The sequence below is a fragment of the Emydura macquarii genome, unplaced genomic scaffold (assembly GCF_026122565.2).
Source record: "Emydura macquarii macquarii isolate MOO-44397 ecotype Brisbane River unplaced genomic scaffold, CSIRO-AGI_Emac_v2 contig_3348, whole genome shotgun sequence".
NCBI classification, from domain to species: Eukaryota; Metazoa; Chordata; order Testudines; family Chelidae; genus Emydura; species Emydura macquarii.
Genome location: NW_027133485.1, coordinates 6,647,182 through 6,674,718, shown reverse-complemented (window position 1 = coordinate 6,674,718; position 27,537 = coordinate 6,647,182). Strand labels below are relative to the sequence as shown.

Below are 27,537 nucleotides of genomic sequence, written 5' to 3'. Positions count from 1 at the left end.
TTACCAGGCCCCTGGGGCTCTAGCTGAGAAACACTGTCAATGTTGCTGTGTCATGCCACTTATTAAAAATAAACGTCACGTGTTTACTTTCCAAAGAAGGGGTTTATTTTGTAACCGTGGCCTAGCTCAAAACGTTTTTTCCAATTGGATGAATTTTAGAACTTTAAATGGAGCAGGGGAGGGCAGGGTTAGTTGGCCAGCTATTTAATTGGCTGACAGCATTTTCATTTAGAGAATTATAAGTGCCTGTTAAACCCATGCTACCCAGACATAAGTGAGTAGATCCTGATAGACTTAGGAGCAATTCAGGATCTGCCTTCCTTGGCCTCATGACTTGAGCAGTCTAAACTTCATCCAGTAATAATCCAGGCGTTAGTTAGCCAAGAGCTTGCTAACAAAAGCCATTAGCCAGAAACGCGACGTGTATTTAAGCAGCCCCAAATTTGCTTGTTGTATAGTCTCGAAATATGGCAGGATAATAAACGTTTTCTATTATCTACAACTAGGTGTTTGACTCTTACAGACTTTGGCAACAGTGAGATGGGCTCCAGACCTGTTAAAAATAGTTCTTTTTCCTCTCTGGAAAAAAAAAAACCCCCACCCGTGATTCCAGTTCCTCGGGGGGGGGGGGGGGTGTTCAGTGGCAGCCGCATGACTTCACGACCATGTTGCGGTGTTTTTTGAGGATCACGTTGTTGTTGCTGTCATAATACAGGACAGAGGTTGCGCTGAGCTTGGTGGGCGCACAGCAGGCCTTGGGGACGGCCTCCGGCTTCATCAGATGGACCTGCGGAGGCAAACGCGGTATTGTGACAATTTGCACTTTTGACGAACAGCTGCTCCCCTGCAGCCTCCAGGCAGGCTAAGGAACGTGCAGCAGGGAGTCACTAGCTATCGCAAGGTAAACATGTGGTTTTTAGATTTAGTGAAAAGAAAAAGCTTCAAAGAAAGCAGCTCTTACCCATAAAAAGGCGCTGATTGAATGGGTAGATTATTTTCAGCTTTCATCAAAATATTTATTCTAAACCTTTGGCAGCTCTGGCTGCAGTTTATATTGGACTCATTCTGATGGCGCCGCTCCTGCAGGGCGGCCCATCAGTTAAACTGAGATTTCTGTTCTGCGCCCTTGTCACGAAATAGACTAACCTCAGTTAGAAAATACGCAGGTAAGAAAATGCAGCTTTACACTTTGTGTTTGTATTAGCCAGGAATAAAATATTTTGTTTAGAGCAGCCGCTGGGAGGAAGCGGGGCAGAGGTCCTCCCCCAGGGGGATTTGATGTCTCAGCTGAAAATGAAGGTTGTGCAAAAAGGCACTAGGTAAACACTTTGTCTCCCTTCTGAAAGTGATGCTGCCTTGACTCATTCTCCTGGTGACAAGTAAGTCTTCCAGTAACTCCCCATATAACGTAAGGCTTGTAAGTCATTACACGCACACTCTCTCTCTCTCTCTCTCTCTCTCTCTGGACCTGCCAAATTCAGAATCTCCAGTTACAGAAGTTGGTGTTTTGCTGTCACACTGAACTACTTCAGGACAGAAGACACTGGCTGGCATGGGGGCCCAGATTCTCAAAGATATTTAGGTGCCTGACTGCCACTGAAATCAATGGGAGTTAGGCACCTAAATACCTTTGAGAATCTGGACTTTGATCTTTTTTATTTCTGGTTCCTTTTGCCCCTCACAACTGGACACCATTCACATCACTATCTTGAAGATCGAGTCTTGATGACCAGTGGAACCGATGCAAGTCACACACTGAAGGGTTTGCTATATGTCATGTTTCTGGAACTGTGGTGGTTTGGGAAGATTTCAGTTTAAAGGCAAAGCCTACGGACACCAAGGATCTGTCATACACTCTTCAGGATTAGTGGACAGGAGTGAAATCCTAGCCTCACTGAAACACTGGCAAAACTACCAGTGATTTCACTGAGGCAAGGAGTTCCCCAGCTCTTTGTACAGTGCGCTGATTCTGAGGGGGTCTTCTGGCTCCTACTATCTATGAATATTAATAACACACAATAATATTTTGTATCACAAAACCGCACTTCCTCAGACAAATGCAGTGGAGCAATCTGTCTACACTACATGGAATTAAATGCTAAAACTAGAATCAAAACAACTTCAGGATGCAGAAATCAAGCACTCAAGTCTGGAAAGCCCAGGAGTTAAAGCATGTACTGCCACACGTGGTGTGTTTGGGAAAATGTTGAGTTAGAAAACCTTTCCATCTGGAATTTCCTGACTAGTGAGTGCTTTGGTTTCTGAACCATAATGGTGCATTAAATGTCCCTAAAGATTTTTTGTTAAATCCCCACAGTGCCTCTTAACAATCGTGGAAAAGATGTGTACTATTATATAGGCACCTGGACAAGAGGATTATTTTTCTTATTGTGCATATGCATGAAGCAGCATTTTCAAGGTGTCCTAAAGGCAGAGACTGCAAATCAAACTGTTTTCAGTCTAGCAACGGCAATATACCTCCCTGAAGACTAATTCTGTGGTTCAAATGTGAACCTCTTCTAGTTAACTGTGATGTGGTGGTACAGGGGACGGGACAGGAGGAATTAGCCAGGATAGACAATAGTGTACATTTTCACCCAGCTGGAAACCTTTAACTCTGAAATAATTTTTCTGAAGAATCAGGTGAGTGAAAAATGGAACTGTAGCGGAAAGCATTTTGCACCATTATCGCAAAGCATGCCATGTGAAACAAAGCTGCCAGTCATGTGTTTATCCCATTAATTCTGTTGATTCCTTGATCTGCCTGTGTAGGTGAATCCTGACAAGATGAAAATCATGGCATCCCACCAACCCTTTTAATGATATCAACTCTTTTATACAGATCTGATCTAGACTTCGGAATCCAAATGCCCTCAAACTTGCAGAATGCTCAGATCCAGATCTGAACGGGGTGGACTGTCTATTTTTTTAAAACCAAAAATAACTCCTCACTTGAGGGTCATGAAAAGATTCTGATCTGCCTTGTAGACCAGCTCCTGAACTGTCCTTTTATCCGCCACTGTGACCTGATTTATACATCAAGGCGTATCTAACAGTTACTCCAAATGTTTACGACCTTGTGCAGAACCCAATGCCCTGCAAGCTATTAATGCACATACACATTAATAAACTACTGACTAGTGACTGCAGGATGGCATGATTGGTTGCATTCATGCAGGAATCCAGAGGAAAGGCACATTCTCCTTCACAGTAAAAGGCAGAATATCCTTGTGGGGCAATCACCCAATCCTGCAAAAAAAAAAAAAAAAAAAAAGAAGAGATTTTTCTATAGTTAAGCAGCACCATTTTCACTTACGACACTTGTTCATTCATTTCGCCTACGTATGCAGAAACAATCAGTCTACTCATAGTGGGGCTAAGGGAAATGCCATCAGCTATGGTTTATTTTGATTTTTATATGGACTGAAGAGTTCCTCATTCAGGGTCACTGCTGGGTCTCAGGTTGTATCAGTTCATGTTGTTCTTAGTAACTCCAATGATGTTAAAGCAAGTTCCTGTAAAATCTTCCAGGTAAGACCAAAGTGAGGCAGAGTTCACATGCTCTAAATTGCCCTCTGTTCATGCAGGACTGGAGGGGAGCCCCAAGGATGGGCTACTTTCCAATTTTCCCATTTAATTTTCCTGGGTATGAATTTCCTGCTGAGGAAACAAGGGAGAGGTGGGGGGAGGAATTACCAGCCATCCAAGGTCCTGAAAGCTGACATAGAGTTCATGCCTCCTGCACACCTGTCTGCCTTCAGAGACCTGAATGTCATCTAGAAAAAAAAGAAGGGGGTGGGGGAGATGAGGAAATACCTGTCACTCCAAATAGCAAAACAGAAAAATCCCACCGCTTACCCTATTTTATTTGAGTGTCTGCTAGCACCAGTATCAGTAAGATTGGTCCAGAAGAACAACAAAATAAAATCTTAAATCCCTCGGATTAGCCATATCCTTTGTCTTTGACATAGCAGGTGACATGAGCTGGTTCTGCAACACCCTGACCCGCTGGGACCTCTGACTCAAAGTCCTAGATACTGAGGCTACACCTCCAGGCTCACCCTGATTCTAACTCTCTTCAGTCTGGCTTAAATCATTCAGGCTAGAGGATTACTCGAGAAAGCATGGAAGGACTCCTTGGATCTGCTCATTGGGACACTGGTTCTGATTCCAGGATCACCTGCCCAGCTCGCTGAATTCACCAGCTCAGTGGCAATAACCAACAGTGTGGAACCTTCACGCTTCAAAACCCTCTGGGATCTCAGACCGTCTTTTGGCCACTCCAGCTACATCTGAGACTGAAGCCCACTGATCTGAGAGCCCCTCTGCTTAGTGAGAAGGCTTAAGAATTTCTTCAGCTTTAGGACTAGAAGCACTTCTCACAATGCTGGTGTGTGGGTGGGAATGTATCTTAAAATGATCGGAGTTTGCTACCTGGCTGAATTACTAGGTTACCACCTCTCACATTTCCACCCTCCATTTCTGAATTTTTCAACGCTACATGCTTGCACAGAAAGGCTGGAGAAGCTACAAGCCCTAGGGACGTGGGCTCCTATATCCCTTGAAGAATGGGGCCAGAAAATGTTATCCCAGATTCTTTGGATCACCAAAAGAAGTGAAGGCATCAGACTGGTTCTAGATTTATCACTCATAGATCAAAAACCAGTGATGCAGCATGGAGAAATCAGGAACGGGCCGCAAATGCCTCCCTAATCCCAGAATGACTTTGAAAGAAGCGTATCTTTGTGCTCCTATTCATCCTAGCCATCATCTCTACTTATGCTTGGCCCCATGTCAAAAACATCTCAGGTTCATTGGGAAGCCTTCCAGTCTCTCCTCAACCCTAAGGATGTTTTTGAAGCGGATGGTAATATTAATAGCATACTTAAAGGAGGGCAGTATTCAGATATACCACGATCTAGGAAGACTAATAAAGCCTTTTCTCCAAGGAAGCCTGATCACGCCTCTTGAGGACAGCACAATTACTCTGCAGTTTGATTTACTCTACCCTATTCTAAAAAAAACTCTCTCAAAATCTAGTTCATCTGGAACTCACTTGACGACATATCAGAGCCATGTGTTCCAACCAGAAGAGAAATTCCTGAAGAAGGGAGGGGCTAACAAAATATACCACGGTTAGCACCGCACAGGAAAATGGTATTTTAGATAAGGATCATTTTCTTTACTGTAAATACAGCCTTTGTGCTACCTCTAGCTAGCTAGGTCTCTAACCCAAAGCTCTTACCAAAAATCCCTGGAAGCTTGTTTGGATGCGGTAAGTCGTTCGTTTTCTTGGGCTGTCTCTTCTTTAGCTGCTTGACTGCTCGAGTAACTCGGACTGGATTTTGGCTTGCCCGGAAAAAAGTGACCATGAAAGGCTGTTTGGAGCGTGGCCCGCGCCGACCCAGCAGTCCTGCTAAACCCGGATCAACGCTGTGCCCTACGACGGTCCGAAAGCACAAGTTTGTATGCATGTTAGGCTGCAAAATGACTCTCTTTAGTTAAAAGGGGAGAAAAATAAGGCAGATGAACATTTAAAAAAACTCCATAAAACCAAACTCCAGGATTTTGCTAGTGGAACATCTCCTTTCACCGTCACCCGTTGCGGCTTTCTATTATTTCCACTTCAGCCAGCCACCTTTCCTGCTTTCCTCCCTCGCCCTCCGTGTTGTGCATAATCCACATTTCAGCATCAAGAGACAAGAGCGCCAGGGCCGCCAGATGCTTCTTTGGTAGAGGCCGGGGAGATGAATGGGCCTCTTCCTGCATGGATTGGCAGGTCTACCTGCCTCTACACAACACACTGAAGAGACACTGCCCATCATGGTCCAGTCAGTGGACATGCCTTGTGAGCTGACTCGTTCTGCTAGGAAGATCAGGCAATGACAGTAATAACGCTAACCCAGGACAAAAGGAGAGTAGCAGTGATTGTGGGGAGGGTGCAATGGGGGGTAGACAAGACAAGGAAATGAGAAATCCAAAGTAAACCCAACAGCTGTGAGTTCCGCAAGTTATTTCAAGTTTTTCAGTCTTTTCTCAGGAAGAGAACCTTCTCCTCAGATCTCTTAAGAGTTTCTCTGGTCCAGAATTTCACCATTACAGTCTTGGGTGCTCTCCATAGGGCAAGTGAGGCGAGATGGCAGTACTACATTCAGTGCTATGTCTCCCTCTCACTTTGCATTCAAAGAGCCTGGGAGCAGAACCGGAGCCAGTTTCCAAACACTAACATTGGGTCAGACTTAGTCCTGCCTTGAGTGCTGGAGACTGGCCTGGATGACCAATGGCCCACCCTTCCAGTCCTGCACTTCTAGGATTCTAGAGGAAAGTGTGTGGCTCCTAAGTCACTTTTGAAAATGGGAATTAGGCTCCTAAATCATTTTGGTGCTTCAGAAAATCTCACCCCAGGACATGAGATCTTCTCAGTCTGCAAAAGAGGATGGTCTCATGTGCAGGGAGCCGGCTTTGGAGAAGATGGCACACGAGAGATTTCCAAAGGGTTACTGACTTCATTGCAACATGATGGAATTTAAGCACTGGCTTCCATGCTTTGTGGAACGGGACGAACAGCCAAAGCATAGGCCTTCTGAGGCCGACTGGGGGGAGTATTTTCTTCCCTAACCTTCTGATCAGTTGGAAAGAGGATTTTTGAGGTATATCCAATGCACATTAAATCCAAATTGGCCCAACCATTGGTCACCAGCCTCAAATGATGGGGAACCTATCTGAGACCTCATTCAGACAGGACTCATCAGAGCTTCGGTCAATGCAATGAAAATCAAAGCGGCATGTACTTTCTGCAACTGAGAACAGTTCAGCTAGCTCTGTTCCCTCTACAACCATACTTAATGAACCAGCAATGTGATCACAGCGTCACATGGCAACTGGAGACTATCCTTAAACTGAAATAGATGCATATAAAATAACCCAGCAACGTACAGGCTGAGTAGAAGGGCCATCTGCAAAGGGGAAAGGTAATTTACACAGCTCAGTATTGCGGTGATCAATCTTTACCCTCGGGCCATCCTTAGAACAGCACAGCTCAAAACCAGCTCATCGCAGGAAAAGGAGCACGAAGTACGAGCAGGAGTTGCAGTGTCTCAGAGTTGGTTGAATCCTTACCCCAAATCCTCAAAGGCACATAGCTCCTATTGATTTGAATGGGAATTAGGTGCTGAATAGCTCAGAGGATCTGGGCCCTACATAGATATCTGACATCTATTCTGCTGCGAGCTTGGACAATTGAAAGAGAGAGCGAGAAATCTTGTGATGCAAATGGTTTCAAACTGGGAAAAAAAAAAAAAAAACAATCTGGGGCGAGATCCTCAGCTTGTGTAAGCTGGGATAGTTCCACTGAAGTCACCAATTTACACCAGCTCTGGCTCTGGTCTGTGCTGTTGAGAACTAGTGTTGATCTATCCATCCACTCACCCGCCCTGGCTGTTTCCAGGCAGAGAAGACACATTCACTCTAAGTTTTGTGCACCACAGCAATCTAAACAGCCTGATCTTAGCAGCATACTTATTGAGAGAGAAATGCTGGGACGGGGGACCAATAACAGCAATGACATTCTCCTAGTCTCAAGGACAATCTCTGAAGTACACCTTTTTAGGTAGCACTTGGAATAGATTTTATCCATGGGTGAAATTAGGAAAAATTAATCCAGTGAAACAGACGTGAGAATCCCTTCAGGCAAAGATTACATTAATCCTATCCTATTATTATAGCCTACACAAGGAATTACATTAACATCAAAGACTTAAAAAGATCCGGAGGCAAACTCTAAATTGGATATTCTTCTTAAACCAGGGGGCTGCAATCTCATCACACCAATATCTATCTGGATTTTTAAAAACAGCAGGAATTTAAAACCCTTTAAGGGCCTGAGTTAGCCTTACCATCGTCTGTTTCCACATAAAGTCGCAGTCCCAGGTTGTATTTACGGTTTACTAACCAGTGGTTACTGGCGGCTGTGACATCAAAAACCAACCAGCCTTCGGCCCCAGCCTGGAGCTCCTGAAGGTCTAACAGGAATAAGTCAGATTCCCTACAGAAATGGGGGGGAAAAATAGATAAGCATAATCAACTGAATTTAGATAATGCATGCATCATACTTAGATTGTCAGCGCTTTGGGGCAGGGACTGTCTGTTTGTTCTGAGTCTGTGCAGCACCTAGCACCAAGGGGCCCTGATGTATAGCTATGGCTTCTAGCTGTTACAGAAGTACTAATAATTAATCATAACATGGGATATAATTTCTGACATTTGCTCTGAAAAAGCTTGCTCCTCCATATCGAAGAGTGGAAAAGTTTAACGGTGCCATTGATCCGTATGGGACAGGTATAGTGCTACCTATTAAATGATTACTACCTATTGAAATACATGGGAATGATTTCCCCACAGGTGAAAAAAACGGAATCAGAAATTCTAACACCCAAACTGTACGCAGGCCTGCAAATAAACCAAACATTATGAAACGAAAAAGCAGCACTACAATTTCGGCTCATAAGAACCCAGATTTGTTTCTAGACCTATAGAAGAAAAAACATTTCCGTTTCTGGCCCAAAGGCACTGGGGGGTCTCACTGCACCTGTTGGAATACTCCTTTATGATCTCATAGATACTGATGTGAAGAGTTTTGTTGACATCACGAGTGAAAGTTCGCATCTTATAAATTCGGAATTCAGCTGCCGTTACAGATTCTCCAGTTGGAATCTGGGTCAGGTCAAATCTAAATTCCTTCCAGTAAGGCTTCTGGTAGAAGAGATCTCTGTCATGTTCAACTGGAAAATATAGGATTGGGAAAATGATGATACAAATGATCCTGTACATTTATCAATCTTACCAGCAGATCACTGTTACACCCCAGTCTGATGAGAAATCCATCCCCAAAGCCACTGCGTTTTAATGTTGTCATCTATAATTCATTTACCTTGCATTCAGTGACAAAATTCTCCCTAATATCTTGCTTTTTTAGCATTCTGTATGAAATTGCTTATGAAGTATCCCTGCGCCTAACTTACTGTCACCGTAAAACTATCATGTGCCAGTGTTTGCCCCTTGGCGTCTTTTTGTTCTGTCTCTGTACAGCACCTAGCACAATGGGTCCTGGTCCATGAGTAGGGGCCCCAGGCGCTACGGAAATGCAAATGAAAAATAATAATAATAATTAGATTGCAGCCCTACGTTCAGTGTTGTCAAAAGTTTCTAGCCCTCATGGTTGCAGAGAAAAGTTTGAAAACATGACCCAAGGATTCAAAAACCAGAAGGCAAATAAAAAGAACCCACCATTTAAAAAAAAAAAATCTCATGATTTGGGGGGGGGGGGTGGACTCCCATTTTTTGACCATTTGGGGTTGTTGGTACTGTACATTTAAAACCAAGATTAGCAGTGGGGAGTGGATAAAGCACTGGCCTGACTCTCAAGAGACCTGACTTCTATTCCCAGCTCTGCTGCTGGGTGAACTTAGGGCAAGTCGCTTCATCTATCTGTGCTTCAGTTTCCCCGTCTGTAAAATGGACAGAATGATGCGGGCCTCTTTGGTAAAGTGCTTTGAGATCTACTGATGAAAAGCACTACAGGCAGCAGGTTTAAAACAAACATAAGGAAGTACTTCTTAACACAATGCACATTCAACCCGTGGAACTCGTTGCCATGGGATATTGTGAAGGCCAAAAGTGTAACTGGATTCCAAAAAAGAGTTAGATAAGTTTCTGGAGGGTAGGTCCATCAATAGCTATTAGCCAAAATGATCAGAGACGCAACCCCATGCTCTGGGTGTCCTTAAACGTCCACCTGCCAGAAGCCGAGACTGGATCATAGGGGCCGGAACACTAAATAATTGCCCTGTTCTGTTCATTCCCTCTGAAGCCCCTGGCACTGCCGCTGTTGGAAGGCAGGATACTGGGCTAGATGGGTCATTGATCTGACTCAGTATGGCCATTCTTAGGTTCTTAATATAAAGTAGTGGGAAAATCTACTAAGAGAATGGCCGAAGAGTGTTTATATAAGGGGAGTGACCAGTAAAATGCACTTCTCCAAAACTAAACACTAAGATCTTAATTATCCATCCATGTGTCTTTAAAAAAAATGTTCCCTCCAGCTACTGGGCTCACCACAAGTTACATTTTATAAAAAGCATCAGGCAAGGCCAGCCTGGGGCGGATGCGGAGAGCACTTCCTGTTCTAGTGGTGTGGGCCTGGCAGCGAGGGATGGACAGCTGTGCTGTGGAAGGATGTTACAGAATACATTTGGTGAGGCGAAACCTGCATTTTGATCTCGCCATACAAAAAAACAAAACAAAAAAAACCACCCCCCAGGCGAACATCTGCACGCTTGCTCCAAAGCCACCGGACTCATTTTAATTTTTTTTAAACCGATCCATATCTATGACAACCGGAGTCACCACCAGTCAAGGGGGAGTTCTGAATACAAGGCTCCAAGTGCACTGGGGTCTCATAAAACTGTTCCTAACCTTAATCTACTCCCCCACCCCCACACCCTACCCAATTAACAGGTAATGGTCTTTGAGTAGGACTGAATTCTCCATCTATAGCAGCAGAGGGAGTATCATGATGGCACAAACCTTTGGTTTTGATCTATATGGCTTGCAAGGATCCATTTTCTTTATTTCTTTCTACTGACCAAGCATCCATGCTAAAAGCATGACCCTGAAAGCACTCTTACTGGTCCTGACAAAATGTTTTAAGTTTGGCTGGGCTTTATTATTATGATATAATGCATCAGTGTTCAGCTGTAGCAATTCTCGGGATTAAAGCTGCTCAAATTGTGTTGGAATTAAAGTTAGGGAAGGAAGAAGCCAGATGATACTCGGAATGATATGACTAGTGTCCAGTATTGAATGACCAGCCAAGCCTTACAAATAAATGGTGAACTTTGAAAAGCTGAAGTTCTCCGTTTCTCATTGGAATAAAGTATTTGTATCTATCCTTGACAATTCACAAGATACTGGACTTTAAACTGCTTAGAAATGCTTTTTTGGCAGAAAACCAGGACAGAGTATTGCAAGGCCTGGATCTCAAATAAATGTCGTTTTCATGTTCCGAGTTTATACCAACATTTCTCCCAGTGAGGACTTGATGTACCCTGGCTCTTTTAGGAAATCTATACATAGCAGATATCCTATGTGCTAGTTGCAGACAAGAGTTAGAATACACAAAATGAGACAGAAACCCACACACACACAAACACACACAGAGTACACAGAAATCAACAAGCAATCAGATTGAATTTCTATCAAGAAAGTTATGTTGGTCAGCAAGAAGATTTCTATTTTTTCCTACTTTCAGCTGTGGTTATTTATGGATACAGTGCTATGGAATACTGTTACTTCCCCAGTTCTCCAATGCAGAAATAACTGACAAGAGATACAGGAATAGCATCAGCAACTTGCTAACAAAATCCATACCAAAGACTTGAAAACTATAAACAACTGCAATTAGAGATTTTACCAGAATACGTGAAATTTGTCATCTATCTGATTTATAATCATGCATTCAGGGAAGGGTAATGGGAATTTATGTGGCAAAAATCAAGGAGGTCTCTTTGGTAACATAACAAGGACATGGCTAAACGTGACATTTCTTCTGGGTGTTTTCCAGTGCTGTCATTACTCCCAAGTTGGTTTAGTTTAGCACGCTGAAGTCGATCAAAGCAGAAAGCTAGAATGGCTGGAAAATATAGGAACGCTGAGCTTCATTGGAGAAGTAATCTCAGTTCCTATTGGCTTCCTATCATTTGTATATACTGGGGCATTTAGGTGAACTGGCCTTCACAAAGTCTGGTCCCGTCCCACTGACAACATCGTCCATACCTTGGTTCCTGCAGAAGAAGAGCTTTGTGTAGCTTGAAAGCTTGTCTCTCTCACCAACAGAAGTTGATCCAGTAAAAGATATTCCCTTACCCACCTTGTCCCTTGAGTTCCTCCAGGGCATAAACAGCGGAAGGACATTATGAAGTGTGATCCAGGGAGCCCTGGGGGCATGTCCTGACCTGGAAATGTCTTCTCCGCACAGCTACCTGCACAGATTATTCCTACTTTAGTAGGAATAGATTGCATGTGGGGGTTTTCACAGTCAGCATATGCGTACGCACAAGTAATGTGCACATATACCCCTTTGAGGGGTGGTTATGGAGATTACACCACACTTTTCCGAATGTGTCTTGTGCCAGGTGTTCATCTCGCTGGCTGATTTCTATCTACGTGCATGTGAGTGTTTGTGGGGGCATGCGTGTGAGTGCTGAGATTTTCAAAGGCACCTAAAGATTTTCAAATTCCCTGGGAACTGGCCTGCCAAATCTTTTAGGCTGCGTTAAAAACCTCAGCCCTAATCTTATGTCTGTCAGTGCGCATTCAAGTATGTGTATAAAAGCGATGGGATTATTAATTTTAAAGCAATGTGGTCAGACAAGGACGGGTGTAGTGATGTGTCTGGCAGAGCGAATCAGATACAGGTTTTTTTTTTTAAATGGATGTCAAGCTACATTTTCCTGAATGTTTTACAGTTCTGTGGTTCAAAATTCTGCTGGTCTCCTTCTGTCATCAACTTCATTGTTACATATTTTGCCCAAATTTAATCCATCTGCTGAATTTACTCTTCACCCTATCCTATGTGCAAAACAGGGCAAAACCGCTGCGTCTGTACAGCGTCTAGCGCAAAGGAGCCATGGTCAAGGACCCAAGGTGCTACGGTGACACGAATAAATAATAAAAAAACCAGTCTAGTCTTCCATCTTCTAAGGAGATTTTTTAAACCTTTTCTCACATGGGAGGAAAAAACTCTTGTTCGGTCTCTGATCCCATCAACGGAAATCTAATGAAGGGTTTCCAATGAAAGAATGACTGCCATCCTTCTCTGGGTTGCTTTCATCGGACGTCTTTGTGCCCAAGAACAGGCCCCTCCATGAGCCTGTGCTCGCTCACAGATGGGCAGAATTAACACACAGGGTCTTTCCGCACCTTTTATGTTTATTTTCTGTAAAATTTAAAATAATGTTCAAAAAGACCAAGACTGCTTCCTCCTGGGGGAAATCTGTAATGAGTTTATTTTGCAGGCGGCTTTCATGCCATGCGTGGAAAACTAAACAACTTGCTAATCACCCACATGTGTTGGGTGTGTATTTGCTGCATGTAGGCGTATGGGAATCCCTTTAAGTATAATCATCTAATTATAGCAGTTCTGAAAGACACTGATTAGCTTAAGGGGTCTCCTTATGGCTTATGAATCTAAATAAAGTCTCTGGCTTTGACATTAATGGAGGAAGCTCCTTGATCTAGACAGCTAAAATGGTTGCTTTTGCAGCATGTATCTCCAGGGTCAGTCAAGTCTTTGTCAGGGTCATAGAGTGTCTTGCTTCTGAAAGGATTTGAGGTATCTGAGACATGTATCAGCTCATAGTTTATAGGGATTGAACCACACAAAGATTTTGAAATGAACAGGTATAAAAAGAAAAACAAGGAAGATGTAGGACTGGTCTTAGAGAAGGAATACTAGTCAGAGGATTCCTAAGGGCAGATATATTTAACCCTTTTCTTCAATGTCTGGTAGAAGAAAAAGGCACTACGTTTGGAAATCGATAGAGAAGATACTGGTTACCAGATACTGTAATAAGCTGAATGTGCTTCAGTCAGCTGTACCTCATAATTTGCTTCCAAGTGCAGTACTCTGAAAGAAGTAGTGGGAGAAAATACAACCAGTCAGAATTTCCAGTCAATCACTGAGGACAAGGGAGCTGTCAGAGGGCTGGAGAACATAGACCTCATCTTCAAAAGAGGCCAAAAGTTAATCTTGGAAACTATGGGCCCATTACCCTAAATTCAATACGGGGGAAAATAGTAGAGCATGTCCTGTGGAAATTGATTTATGTCTTTAGATGAAAACTTGGTGAATAGCAATGTGGGTTTTATGACACATAGATCCTGGTAGGCAAATGTTATTATGTTCTTTGCTAAATTATAAATTGTGTGTGTCAGGGAAACTGAGGCAAGGGAGTACATCTAGATTTTTGTAAAGCCTTTGATAAGGTCACCCAGAAGAGTTGAAAAATCAGCAAACTATCAGCTTTAATTAACTCGTAGGGTAGCAAGGAACAGACACATTGAACACGAGTTTACACAACACAAACATCCCTTCTGGGTATGGGCTAGTCGTAGAGTAAGGGTCTGGTAGTCAAGACTCCTGGGTTCAATTTAAAGTCTGCTACAAAAATCGCACTCTGAGACCTTGCCAAGTCATTTAACCTCTTTTCCATTGACTCATCTGGAAATTGTGTATAATAATACCCACCCCTCCCGAGAGCGTTCGGAGCCTTTAAATAATGTTGTAAAGATACACCGAGATCTTTGAATGACAAGTCCAAATAATTACAGTTATTGATTGGGTTGGAATGGATGGCTTAATTAAGCATCAGTCTGGAAATCCAGAGACTCCCAGGTACCAGGTTTTGATTTGAGCAAGACTAACTCAGCTACATTTCTTTTTGGAGGTAAATTGTAAAAAATGCTGGCTTATTCGGAGGGTTTTTTTTATTGCCTGGGTAATAACCACTTAAAGTCAGAGGTCCTGTTTGTTCAGTGTGGATATTAATGAGCTTATGGCCATCTTCATAAGACAAAGGAGTTTACCCTCATATCCTTGGTCAAAAATTTCCTCTCCCTTTACCGTGCTGCATTACGCTACACACTGGTTGATGCTTCTCTGTAACACAGAGACAGCTGCAAAGACAGGGCCTAAACCTGCAACACTTACTACTATTGTTTACTGTGTGGTATCATAGAGATCAGTGGTCAATGTTCATGGTTCTATCGCTACAGCTGGTAATAGAGGGACTGTAGGGCTTGGGCAATAGTCTTTGGGGACAATAGGAACCCTACAGATAGAAAATAAAATACTTTTAAGTCCGTGGAGAGGTATCACTTGTAAAATCAGATCGTTGCTTCCTTTATACATACCCTTAGTAAAACTACATCTAGGCTCCTCTTGCCAGGTTGAAACGCCTCACTAAAAAAGGGGCCTGAATAGATCAGAGTTCAAGCCACGCAAAGACACTTTTAGGATATGTCTTTATTAACATTTAACTCGTCCTCTGCTCTAAGTAGTTTGGTCATTTGCTTTTACACACCGCTTGAGCAAAACACTTGAGAAACATGAAGGAGCCGAGCAGAAAGAGCTCTGGTGGTAGTTCTGTGCCACATCTTAACAGGTTAAGAAAGGAGAAGGAAATTTAAAAAAAAACCCATGCTATTTCTGACCGATATTGACACTATTCAAACATCCCGGCAGCCCCTGGACTCAGGGTATGTCTACACTGCATTCAAGAGCATGATTCTGCTCATGTAGACATGCCTGCGCTAGTTTCCATGTAGCGAGATCAGGCACTGGAGCAGAGAAGCCCTGGTGGTGTAGGCTGGCTGAGTAATACTCAGGGTTCTGGGCAGGCTCGGACAGAGATTGAGAGATCAAACAATGTGACAAGTGTTAGTCACGCCGCTTAATGCGGCGCTTGAAAGTGGGCGGGTAGCGTGGGGCCGAGCGTGGTACAGGAACCTATATACAACAGACCAGACATTTACTGGGACTTTCTCTCCTTGTGGTGGCCTGAACCCTTTACCCAATGACACACAGGCATGACTTTCATACCAGTTCAGCACCTCTGAGTAAAGGCTGAGCTTGTGCCTTGATGTGCTAATTTTATAGCGACAGTACCGATATTGGGGCTTTGTATTATAGCCTGACTTTTCACACTTGCTCTCTGGTCACCCTAGCCCTGAGGTGTCTTGTCTCTGGCAACTTCCCTTGGGATCAAAATCCTTCTGCTCCTTTGGGATTTCCCCCTCCCCACTTTTATCTTCCAGGCTCGCTCTGATTTTTAAAAAGTCAGTTGCTTAGCTGAGCTTTCAAAGATGCCTTTCTCTTGCCGTGCCCTCAGTTATTTTAATTCGGGGAAGGGCAGAGAGAAAGAGACCCTGGGGGAACAAAGTGAAGTTCAGTGTGAGAAAGCCGGGCTGCAGTTTTTCTCAAGCAGCTGCAGGCCCGAGGAAGGGTTGGAATTGCCCCTCTGGTCTTGTATCTAATAAAAACAATGTCTGCAAGAGCCTCTCCCCAGAGCGAAGCAAAGCACCAGATGTGCAACTGGGCTCTCCTTCTGTAACCTCGACACCTTCATAGCATAGAGGGTCAAGCTGGGATCCTGCCATCTCTACTGGGTCTTCCAGGCCTCCTCCTCAGCATGCTCACAGAGTTCCAGTCTTTCTTTTCAGGCCTTCAAAACCAGAAATCTCTGCAGTGCTAAAGAGCATGTCTTCGAGTCTCTACTGTTTGCAAGGTATTTTTAGTCACTTTTTTTTAATTGTAAAACTTTTCGCGTGTGCGCTGTTTCTATAAACTACACGTCAGTTGTAATTACTAGCCCTAGCTGCTTCTGAATGGTCCAGATGACCATTTCAGACACTAAATTAGAAGGAAATGCGGCCTATTCAACCACATCAAGTATTCTGAGTCTTAAAATATATTTAAATGAGATGCGAGAAGGATGCAACCCTTCAGCTGAAAGCAGGAAAAAATAAACTACAGAAGCGTTCCAAAAGGGGAAAAAGATTTAGACGTACTCCCTAACGCAGCAAAATGTAGCAGATAAGCAGTTGTGCTTGGCTCCCCATTTCCTAAACAATTCCTTTCTCCGTCTGTGGCAAACCTTGGGAGCAAAAGGCAATGAGATCTCCCCAATCAGGCCACCTATAGAACACTATCTTTTTTTAAATTCAGAATTGGTTCCAAAATTCTGTTGCAATAGATCGTAAAATAGTTTTGTTTGGGTCCTGTAATTTCCAAGATGCTTATGTTACTGTAATTCCCATATAAAAAGCTTGTGACGTTTGAAAGTGTATTTCAGCAGAGTCTGGCTAATATTTTCATTCCCCCTCCTGACCCCTACAAAAAGTTATACTTTCCTGACAAAAATTCTACACATTTAAAGGAAACACACACACACTTCTTGATCTAGTTTTCTGAGAAAGCTTTGCCACAAAACAAAAAAACTACCCCAGTTCTGTCTTGATCTATTGAGCCACTGTAGATGAAATTCACGTGAGGAACTAGGGAGGGCTCATAAGCCATTAGAGAATGAAGGAAACAGCTGGAGTGGGAAAACAGCAGCCTTTATTATTGAATGTAATTTGTCTTCACTGATAATTGGCCTCGAAGTAAAAACTAGTTGTGCTGATGAAATAACCACACAGGTTGCAACACACAGACCTTGCACTTGGCTTTTGCTGTCAGCTGCTAAACAAGGAGATGTGCTTTCAGCTGCCAGGGGGCAGTTAAGAACTCTGCCCTCAGTAAGGGAAGAGGCTGAATGGACATTTTTTCTGCTTATTTCTAATGGCTGTCAGCTAGAGATCCCACATCATTGTTTGTAATGAATACAGCCAGCAGCCCATCTCCCAGCAAAATCAGTTCGGATATTCAAGAGCATGTGAGAGATGCTCTGCATCGCTTTCTAGAATACGGAAGCACTCCAGGTTACCTTTCATACCGAAAAGCACCCTCTTAAAACCAAGCGCAGTGACATCGGCATGTAATGCTACTTGCGATCGCTTTTCTTAATGAGAGGTAATAATTAAGTCTCCCTCCCATCTGTCTGATGTTAACTTGCCCTATAGTAAGCGGCCACCTATGAAATGCATTTCCAACCACACACAGACCTGCCCAACTGTTTCAGCTGCACTACAGCTGACTTGCTGAACGGATGGAAGGGAAGCTGCTCCACCCGGATTCGTGAGTGGAGGCCAACAGCTGAAGTGCTGGGCGTCCTGTTGAGCTGGCTGGCCTGGCATCAAATGGCCACTTGTTATAATGACTGGAAAAAAATGGGAGTCCTAAAGGTGGTTATTTTATTAAGTGTTTCCAGTATAGTACTTATTGTGTTAAGCCCTCCATAGTTAGTGTGCCAGACAACTGCATGTAATTACAAGGCTGGAACCGAGAGACAAGAACAGAGTGCAAAAATGGGAAAAGTGGAGCATTTTTTTGGTTTCATTGTGCTAATAATGGCCTTGTAAAGGAACATTGACAACTGGGAGGAGGGGGAAAAATCAGACACCTCACTTAAAAACAAACATTCGGCCCAATATTGTTGCACCTGGCATCTGAGATTACTGGAACTGAAAGAGTTAAGAGAAGAAAACATCTGTTTAGTTTGCGCCGTGTACTGACAGCATTTTGTGCACCGGCTGTTTATTGTCAGGTGAGTCAATGCCCATCACATTTAATTTGTGTGAGTCTCCCACATAGAGACAGGGGAGAGGGAAACATTTTAGGAGGAGGACAGACCCACAAACATAAAAAGCTACTTTTTGAAACTGACTTGACTGTGCTGCTGAAATGCCTTTCTTCAGGGTGCGTTCATGGGAGGGTTCTGCTTTCTCCTCCTTTTGTGCTTGTTAGCAGTGAAATAGCTACATGCCTCAGAGACGACCTGTCCTTGTTCTCTGGCTTCTCAGAAGGAGAAGCATTTTCAGGCGGATTCATTCTATAACGGGCAAGTAGAAAAAAACCCTCTTTAAACAGCCTGGACTCCAGAAGTCTCAGAAAGGGGCTGCATTTACACTTCCAGAAAGTCGTGTCCAGATCATTTTATAGCACACGCATCCAGGCCACGCTGCCTTGGGAAGAAGAAACCCAGTTTGTCCTAAAATGGCTCAATCCTTCCCCAAGTAACAGCCTCGTTTGTGGAGTGACTACCACAGACTGGGTCTTACTGACCAGCCCTACCCACGGTTTGTGACAAAGTAAGAAAATATCCTTAGTAGGTACTGGGCTGCCCAGCTCTGAAATTCCTGGGTCATAAGTAAATCATTAAAATGGGTGGCTCCTCCAAGACATCTGTATTTCCCAAAATAACCCGAGTGGCTAGTAACTCCCTGAAGGCTGCATCAGGTTCCTACAGCTCTCTCTTGGCTCTTCTCTCGCTAAGCTCTGTGGTAGGGAGAGTTGAGGCAGCTTTTAGTTTCCATTTGAAAATGAAGGTGACTAGAATCTGAAATTAAAAGTTCTGAACATGCCGATGGTGTAATAAACCTGCCATGCCTTTTCCTCTACAAAACAGCACTAAAGGAGAGCTCACCCTGCAGGCCAGGGGTGTGGGAGGTTTGGAAGGGCGGGACGAAAGACAGGTGTGTCTGTTTTGATGCGTACAGGAGATGGGAGTGCGTTCGTTACAGACTGTGGCATGCATTAGTGGTGCTAACGTTCTCTGACCGCCTTTCCATTATACACTTCATTCGTCTACTACGGTTACAACTCGCAGAAACACAGAAGCAGGGCATGCATTTGTCATTAAAAAAAAAAAATTCTTAAGGATATAAAGTACTGTCATTTTAAAACCAAATCATTTTGCAGTGCACCAGTGAATCAGACTTTTCATTATTTTTGTTTGTTAGTGAAATGATTGGGTTACAACCAGCTAAACCCACAGAGCACCACACGTCCCCCCCCCATATCCAGCCACCACCCCAGGCACATCAAGAAATCGGTTTTCTCCAGACAGGCACAAGGTACCACAGAATCTACTCTGAAGAAAAAGTTCAGGATACACACCTAAATCCACCTTCACTAAACAAGGACACCACCAGAGAAGTAGATTGCGTCATAAGGACGGGGCACCCAAATGCCCCGGGAGACCCTGCTTTAGCACAGGAAAAGAAGAAGCCCACCCACCGCACAGCCCTAGTTGTCACCTCTCACCCCTCACTGGAACCCCTACAGGTACCATCAAACAGTTGCAACTTGATGGGGTGTCACATCCGGAAATAAACCTTTCGCAAATGTCCTCTTCTGGCCTTCAAACAACCCCCCCTCCCCGGAACCTCACCCAGCTCAGCAGCAAACTCCCCACACTCCAGGACACACCAATTCAAAGCGGCACCAGACCCTGCCAGAACAACAGACATGAAACCTGCAGATAGATCTCCACTGCTACGACGATCAATATCCCTCACCCCAACACAACTTCCAAGATCTGGGGGGGGGGGGTCCTACACATGCCTATCACTACATGTGGTGCCCCTCATCTAGTGCACCATATGCCCCGACAACACTTACGTGGGCGAAACCAGATAATCACGATGCTCTTAAGTGAGCCAACACAGACAAAAACACCCTAGCAACTGGGGCAAACATTGTTCACAAAGCGATCACGCCATATCTGACCGCTCCATCCTCATCCTCAAAGAAAACCAGCCAAACACGTTCATAAGACAAGCCTGGGGACTTAAATTACTAGCTCTCCTGGACACTAAAAACCATGGACTTAACAGAGACACTGGCTTTATGACTCCTTACGACAAATTGTAACACACCCTCCTGCCCGATAACCCTTAATTCTGTCCCCTTCAGCATGCATGTGCGAACCTCTTATGCTTAACAATCTCTCCTGTCTTGTATGGAGCTGGGACCCCTCCGGTTGCCTTCTCCCGCTCTGAGGAAGAACTCGGGAAATGCAAAACTGGTCCCTTTCACCAGCTAAAGTTGGTCCAATAAAAGATGTTACCTCACCTAGCTCGTCTATTTCAACCCAAGTAATTCTCCACACCCAGATATTAAAGTAGACTAATCACCCAGAACTCTGCACAGAAGAATTACCTCCCAATTCATGGTCCAGGTGTACTCAGCAAGAGAGGAGGGACTAGATAATCTCTTGAGGTCCCTTCCAGCCCTACAGTGCTATTAATTCTATAAGAGGTTCTTATTTTCATAGCTCCATGCAAGGGCTGTTTTTTCTAACCTGTGCAAACGCAGTTGCTTGCACAGAAATGCAGGCCCAGTTGTACACCTAATGGAGAGCAAATACGGTGATTTGAGTGCAAATAAAGAGATGTAACTGTCCATGGGAACACCAAATCGCCCTATTTCCAGGCACTGCCGGGATAACAGCACAAGACATCAGGCAGAACAATTCAGGCAAATCTGCCCTCAGAAACATTTAGTTAATATGACGGGTCTGGCGAACCCACAAAAGCAAGGCAATTCCAAGGCTAAAAGTCTGTTTCTCGGCTCCCACTGTTGCTTGGGAGGTGTATGGGGGTCCAGGAAGACACAGGTGTTAACACAATATGCAAGATAGACTTGCTATAGGGAAGTGAGTGAGTTTTCAAGCTCAAATCTGAACTGCCCATGTTTGTATTTTTAAAAATAGAGCTTCTTGCTTTAAAGCCTTTTTTTTTTTTAAGTTGAATTTTGATAGACACGGCTGGGATCGGTGGAGGGGGCAGGTGGAGGGATTGCCCTCTGGTTTTCCAAAATCTCAGCTTTTTTAAAGTCTCACGCCTGGTGCAAAGAAAATCTTCACAATGTGAGTCAAGTGTAACCAACTGAGCGACTTCTGCCTGCGTCTGCAGTCAGCCTGAAACAATAGCTCCTAATGTATTTATAGAACCTCTTCTTGTTGCCTTTTATGTCCCTTGCTAGGTGTAACTCATTTTGTGCCTTAGCCTTTCTTTCTCTCTGTATGCTTGTGCTATTCATTTGTACTCATCCTTAGTAATTTGCCCACGTTTCCTTTTTTTTTTAGGATTCCTTTTTGATTTTTCAGGTCATTCAAGAGGTTGGGGGTAAGCCATATTGACCTGTTATTATTCTTCCTATGTTTCCTTCCTCCTGAGGTCCCTTCCAACTCTAATATTCTATGATTCTATGATTCTATGATCAGGTAGTTTGCTGTTGTGCCTCTAATATTGTACCTTTGAGAAACTGTCAGGTCTCCTGAACGCCTTGTTCCCTTAGAATTTCTTCCCATGGGACCTTACTTCCCAGTTCTCGGAGTTTGTTACAAAGTTTCCTTTTTTTGAAATCCATTCTCCTTATTCTGCTGCCTTCAACCTTCAGATCTGCAACTAAATTCCTCCCTGTTCATCAGACTCCAGTCTAAATTGGCTGTCCCCTAGCTACTTCCTCCATCTTCTCAAACAAAAAGTTGTCCCCAAGACATTCCACGAACTTATTGGAAATGTTGTGTTTTGTCGTATTACTTTTCCAACAGCCATCTGGGTGGTTAAAGTACCTTCTTACAACCAGGCCTTGTGTTTTCGATATTTCTGTTTTTGTTCTAGAAATGCCTCCGCCCCCTCAAGGCCTGCCCTTACTGATGAACCTCCTCTTCTGATTAGCTTCCTTTGGCTTGTCACAGTTAACTTTGCAGATTATTCTTCAGGGAGAGAGGGGTTGGGTAGAAACATCATCCCTCTATATCAGTAGTACAGCTGAACTTAAACAGGACAGTAGTAGAAGTATTAGACAGTAACCCGCCTAACTGGAGTCCAGCAATAGTTAGCAACCTCTAGCATTTTATTTTGAATCTCGATTCAGTCTCCTGACATTGTTAGCTTGTTCCACCCTGCTGCTGGAAGAGATGAGCTGGTGTATCCCCTATGCGCTCTGCTCCACTGTCATTATTCCTTCCTGTTTTGTGGATCTCCTGGCCCACGTATGCTGAAATTGTGACACATCTCCCGCTGATTCCAATCAGAGTTGTTCCCATTTACGTCAGGCTAGGTTTGGCCCTGTGTTTTGAAGTCAGTTCTGATCGGGGTGAATCACTAATAAACTGCAGCTGAAAATTAGGTGGTTTTTAATTGCATTGTCCATTTCCACAGCATACCGAAGCGCTCATGTGTTGGAACAGATCTAAATCTGAATACGTCCTGAGCCATAATTGCTCAGCACACCAACAAGGCTCTACCCTCCTGGGTCAATCTTTGCATGCCCTCTATGTTGCCAAGTCCTACAGATTTTCCCTCTCTGGGTACAATAAAAAAGCCCACAGCACCGAGTCTCAGCGCCTGGGTCAGTTGACTCGGTCTTGGGCTGCAGAGCTAAAAATGACAGTGTACCCATTCAGACTTGGACTGGCGCCTGGGCTTTGAGATCCTCCCCCCCTTGCAAGGTCTCAGAGCCCATGTGTCTACACTGCAACTTTTAACCCTGCAATCTGAGCCCAAGTCAGCCCATACCACGGGTCTTTTATCACAGTGTAGATGGACCCTCTGAGGACTATTTAACAGTGGGATTCCTTCAGCCGGCCCCTTTTACACGTTCCTCCAGCTGCAAGCCTGCCATGGCAGACACTCAGTCTTCATTCTTAACCCATGCCCCCAATATTTCCATCTTCTTTTCTGGATAACTTTGGAGACCAGGGGCGCTGAACTCTCCAACGAAAGTCAGCATGGGTTATAAATTCATTCCATTTAACGCCGAGCGCTTTCCTAAGGCATGTGTCACCTCCATATACACCTCTGGCGGATTTCCACCTTGCATGTCCATACGTTAAGGTGGAAATAACTTTTGGCTTGCAGAATCATAGCCTGGTCTTTAAACTGTAGGTTGTAGAAGAGATGAACCTGTTTAAACTGACCCCGGCTATCCCCAGCAGGGACAAGATTACACCTGTATTTTTGCCAAACGGGCATTTTCTGTGCTAGTTTCTCCCTCCTCACCCCACCCCATTTTAGCAGGCTTCTCACTTAGGCTAACAGCAATGTATTTATTTTCTGGGACCACTGTGATACCTTCTGACACTGAAATGGAGTCTCCAGCACAGGAGGCCCTCAGACCCATGTTCAACCACAAATCACGTACGAAGTCAGCTTTATAAATAGGGGCTGGCATCTACAGATCCAATCCAGCCTCCACAGAGGCCTTGTTTCAAAAGAGTGCTGCACGAGCCCTACATCTGTATCTAGGGTGCCAGCACGCGAATGGTAGAACAACTATAAATAGCCAGCGATTTATGTAGCGCCACAATAAAGCAGAGAGGTTTCAATTGGTAGTGAGGTTTGGCTTGTGAGGTTTAGGTTGAAGTTAAATTTAGTAGTGAGGTTTCTGTTACTAGTGAAGGTTTGGTGGATAGAGAGAGCACCACAGTATGTGAGGTTTAAGTACAGAGTGGTGATACCTAAGTAACAAAGCGTATGATTGTTGCAAGGATGCATTGTATAACATCCCAAGATAGTTACGGTCGCATGGATGCCAATAATTTTTGTGTCCTAAACAGTGATACCCCTGCTAATGTTATGGACAGTAAAAGCTTAACCCTGTCAGAATAACGTATTTTTACCGTTTTGCAGGTTTAGCCAGGTTACCTGGTGCTGCTTTTGTGCTCCCATCCAGCCATGGTTTCCCCCTAAGCACATCTAACAGTTCAGGAAAGCTGGCTAATGGTAACTGAGTGTTTAAGTTAGTTTTAGTTCATACACCAGTCTAACAGTGAATAAACCTAGAAAGTTGTTATTTGGTTTCCCAGTGGGGTGCTGAGAATAAAGTTTTAGGATCACAGGAATTGTCAGATTCAAGATCCATCCAGCCCAGCTGCTTCAGAGGAAGGTTCAAGAACCCAGCAGTAGGTCTCATCATGATCTGCGACAGGGATTGGTTTATGTCCTGATGCGTTAGGTTTAATATCCCTTCCACAAAATTTGTTTCAATTAATTATAACTCTAGATCTCCCTGTTATTCAGATAAAAGTCCAGTCCCTTTTTGTTAAGTTTGTGACCTCACTGACTTCTTGTGGCAAAGAGTTCCACAGTCTAATTGTTTGTGTCAGGTATTGCTCTTATATAGCACTTTTCATCAGAAGGTCTCAAAGCTCTTTACAAAAGGAGGGGGGGCAGTATCATTGTTCCCATTTAACAGATGGGGAAATTGAGGCACAAAGAGGGGACATGACTTGCCCAAGGTCACCCAGCAAGCCAGTGAAGAACCAGGAAGAGCACCCACATCTTCCCCGTCCAGTGCTCTAGCCACTAGGCCACATATTATATCTAGCACATTGCATTGTCATGCAAGACCAGAAGCAGTCAACTGGCCCTTCATGTCTAGAATGGTTTGAGGACAACGCCGTCATCTCCATAGGACATAATCTTTGATTTCACAAGTATCCAGGAGCTGAAGACTGCAGAATAATTGATAAGTGAGACCATCCAAACGATCATAAACCAGACCTCAGGTGAAGAAATAACTAGAAGAGACCAGTGTTTCTACTTTAACTTGAAATAAAGGGATGGAATTCCACCAGCAACCTGGGACAACATGGGAAAGCACTGACCTTTGGAAACCAGCCACCCCCCCCAAAAAAAAGAAAAGACTGGGAACTAGGTTGAACACCGATGAGACCCAAGACTTGTTAATGATTTGTATGGGAGGGGAAGGGAGAAGTAAGTGTCAGAAAAATCATTTGAATGCAGACCACTTTAAATGGAGGGAAATAGGAACAATGGGGGGGAAAAAAATGACAGACAAGAACCAGGCAAATCAGCCCGAAGACCCGGCACTAATTTCAAGGCAATCTGCGGAACCCAGGTGGATTTTAGAGGCCTGAGAAGAGTTGCGCTTTCAACCAAACCCCGCTCTCACCCTTAACGCTAGCAGAACTGGCGGCCCATTAGGATGAAGAAATCCCTGCACCAATCAAGGCCAGGGACCTGGGTTTTAGCCGGCGATCAGACACAGCCAGGGGCTTGCGGATGCAGGTGGAAGACAGCCAGTCCTGCCTTTAACACTGGTTCTCCAGCATTGGCGGCGCTGCAGATCGGCTGTTTCTCCGGCTTGTGACCTACAGAGAGTCAGGCCAGGTGCTCCCGTCTGGCCTTGCACTCTCTGAATCCTGTGAACCGACTGCGGTGAGCCCCACACCAGGACCCCAGCCCAGCCCCGGCTTCCGTGACCCCCCGAGAAGCGGCGAAGAAAGTCTCGGCAACTTACCCATGTTGACGAAGCTCATGACCGTGTCGGCCCGGCTGACGACTCGTCCCAAAGGCGGCGTCTGGACGCTCAAACTGGTCAGCACCGGCCGGGAGACTCCCCGGCCCCAGCCCACCTGCTCGTCCTCTTCCTCCTCCTCCTCCTCCTCCTCCCGGGCCATGGCGTGGTAAAGGTCCAGCATGAAGAGCGGGGCGGAGGAAGGCAGCTTGCCGCCGGCGGCGGGCTTGGGCCGGGGTCTGCCCGGCAGCCCGAGGATGGAGAGGATTTCCCGCTGCATCTCCCGCTTCTCCCGGCCGTTCAGCCGGCGCTGGAGGAAGCTGGAGGCATGGAGGTGGCTGCGGAGGAAGCTGCCGCTGCTCAGGTGGCCCAGGAGCCCCAGGATCCCGAGCAGCGCCCCGCAGAGCCGCCGCATAGCCTCCGCGCTCGGCCGCCGGGGCGCACCGGGCCGCCCTCCGCCGCCGCGACTTCACCAGCGGCCCATGGGCCGGCGCGGGTGGGGACGGGCCGCCAGGTGCTGGGCCGGGGGCGAGACTCTTCTCCGAAGGCAGGAGCTGGAAATCGGTCCCCAGGCAGCGGTTCCCGGCTCAGGCTCTCCCCGCAGCGCCCGGCAGTCATTCAGCGGCCAGGCAGGCACCGACGGCGAGCGGGCGGGCACGCCGCTGCCCTGGGCTCCGATCCCGGGAGCGGAGGGGCTTTAAGTGGCGCGCCGCTGCTGGGTGTGCCAGGAGCCGGAGCACGTGTGACGCCGGGCAGCTGAACCCGCGCCCTCCCCCTGCCGGCGACAGCGGCCGCGCTGCGCGCACCGGGGAGACCGGCCCGGCCCGGCCCGGCCGCCGGGTATCGCCGCGCAGCGCAAGGCAGGAGGGTGCCAGGCGGCGCCTCCTCCCAGCCCACGACCCTCCGGCTCCGCTCGGGCGTTGCCCGGCTCGTGCCCCCCCCCCCCCCCCCCGGCAGGTGTTGGCTCTCGCTCTGGCCTGGGGATGTTCATCCCCCTCCCCAGCCGCAGGCGCGCAGAGGGGGCGCCCGAGCGGGCAGCAGCTGGAGCCGCCTCTGGAGCCGGGAGGGGGTGGCTGGGGCACCAGTTCTCCCGTCCACGGAAATCGGGGTCTCGGACGTTTCCAGTTACCAGCTGGCCATCCCCGGCCCATGCGTGGCGACCCGGCTCTCCTGGCTTTTCCTGGGGCCCGGGGCCCCGCCTCCCACTGGGGCAGCAGCGCCGGGGAAGGGGGGGGGATGACTTAAAAAAAAAAAAAGCCCCCCTTGACCCCAGAATTTCTCTGCTCTGCCTGGCAAGGAGCCTCGCCCCGCCAGAGTTCCTGGGCTGAGCGGTAGGTATGCACCACTGCCCTCTCCTGGCTCTGCCTTACCCATGGCACTTGTGACTTCACCTGCTCGCTGCAGCTAGGATCAATTGCAAGGGACAGGCCCAGGCCCAGCCCAGTTTGTTAGGTGGTGTTGACCTGACAGATATCAGTATTGGGGTTTCAGAGGGGTAGCTGGGTTAGTCTGTATACAGCAGAGACAACAAGAGTTCTGCAGCACTTTAAAGACTCACAAATTTAATTTCAGCAGGCAGAAGCGTTCCTGGTCTTCAGCCCACTTCCTCAGCTGCAGTTGGCAGTATAGGGGTCTCTCTCCCTAGGCTTCTTCCCTCTGATAATACATCCAGAACTTTTTTCAGTCTCCTTTTATTGGGGGTCCTGGCTTTGAAAACATCTCACTCGGGAAAGTTTGTTAACAGTTTTGGGATTTTTAAATTTTTTTTT

At 45.6% G+C, this 27,537-nt stretch overlaps 1 protein-coding gene across 2 annotated transcripts; it reads right to left on the bottom strand.

The window, feature by feature from the left end:
- On the bottom strand, nt 1-26,572 carry LOC137143845 (bone morphogenetic protein 8A-like). 2 transcript variants are annotated; one of them, XM_067533857.1, is made up of 7 exons: nt 25,772-26,572; nt 8,588-8,780; nt 7,896-8,044; nt 5,246-5,440; nt 3,697-3,776; nt 3,139-3,249; nt 1-787 (listed from the first exon to the last, which is right to left on the bottom strand). In XM_067533857.1, the coding sequence occupies exons 1-7, from the start codon at nt 26,181-26,183 to the stop codon at nt 638-640; spliced, it is 1,290 nt and encodes a 429-aa protein (XP_067389958.1). In that variant the 5' UTR covers nt 26,184-26,572; the 3' UTR covers nt 1-637. The 2 variants fall into 2 exon arrangements, with proteins under 2 accessions (XP_067389958.1, XP_067389959.1); XM_067533858.1 differs by lacking the exon at nt 3,139-3,249.
- Nucleotides 26,573-27,537: the final 965 nt, after the last annotated feature.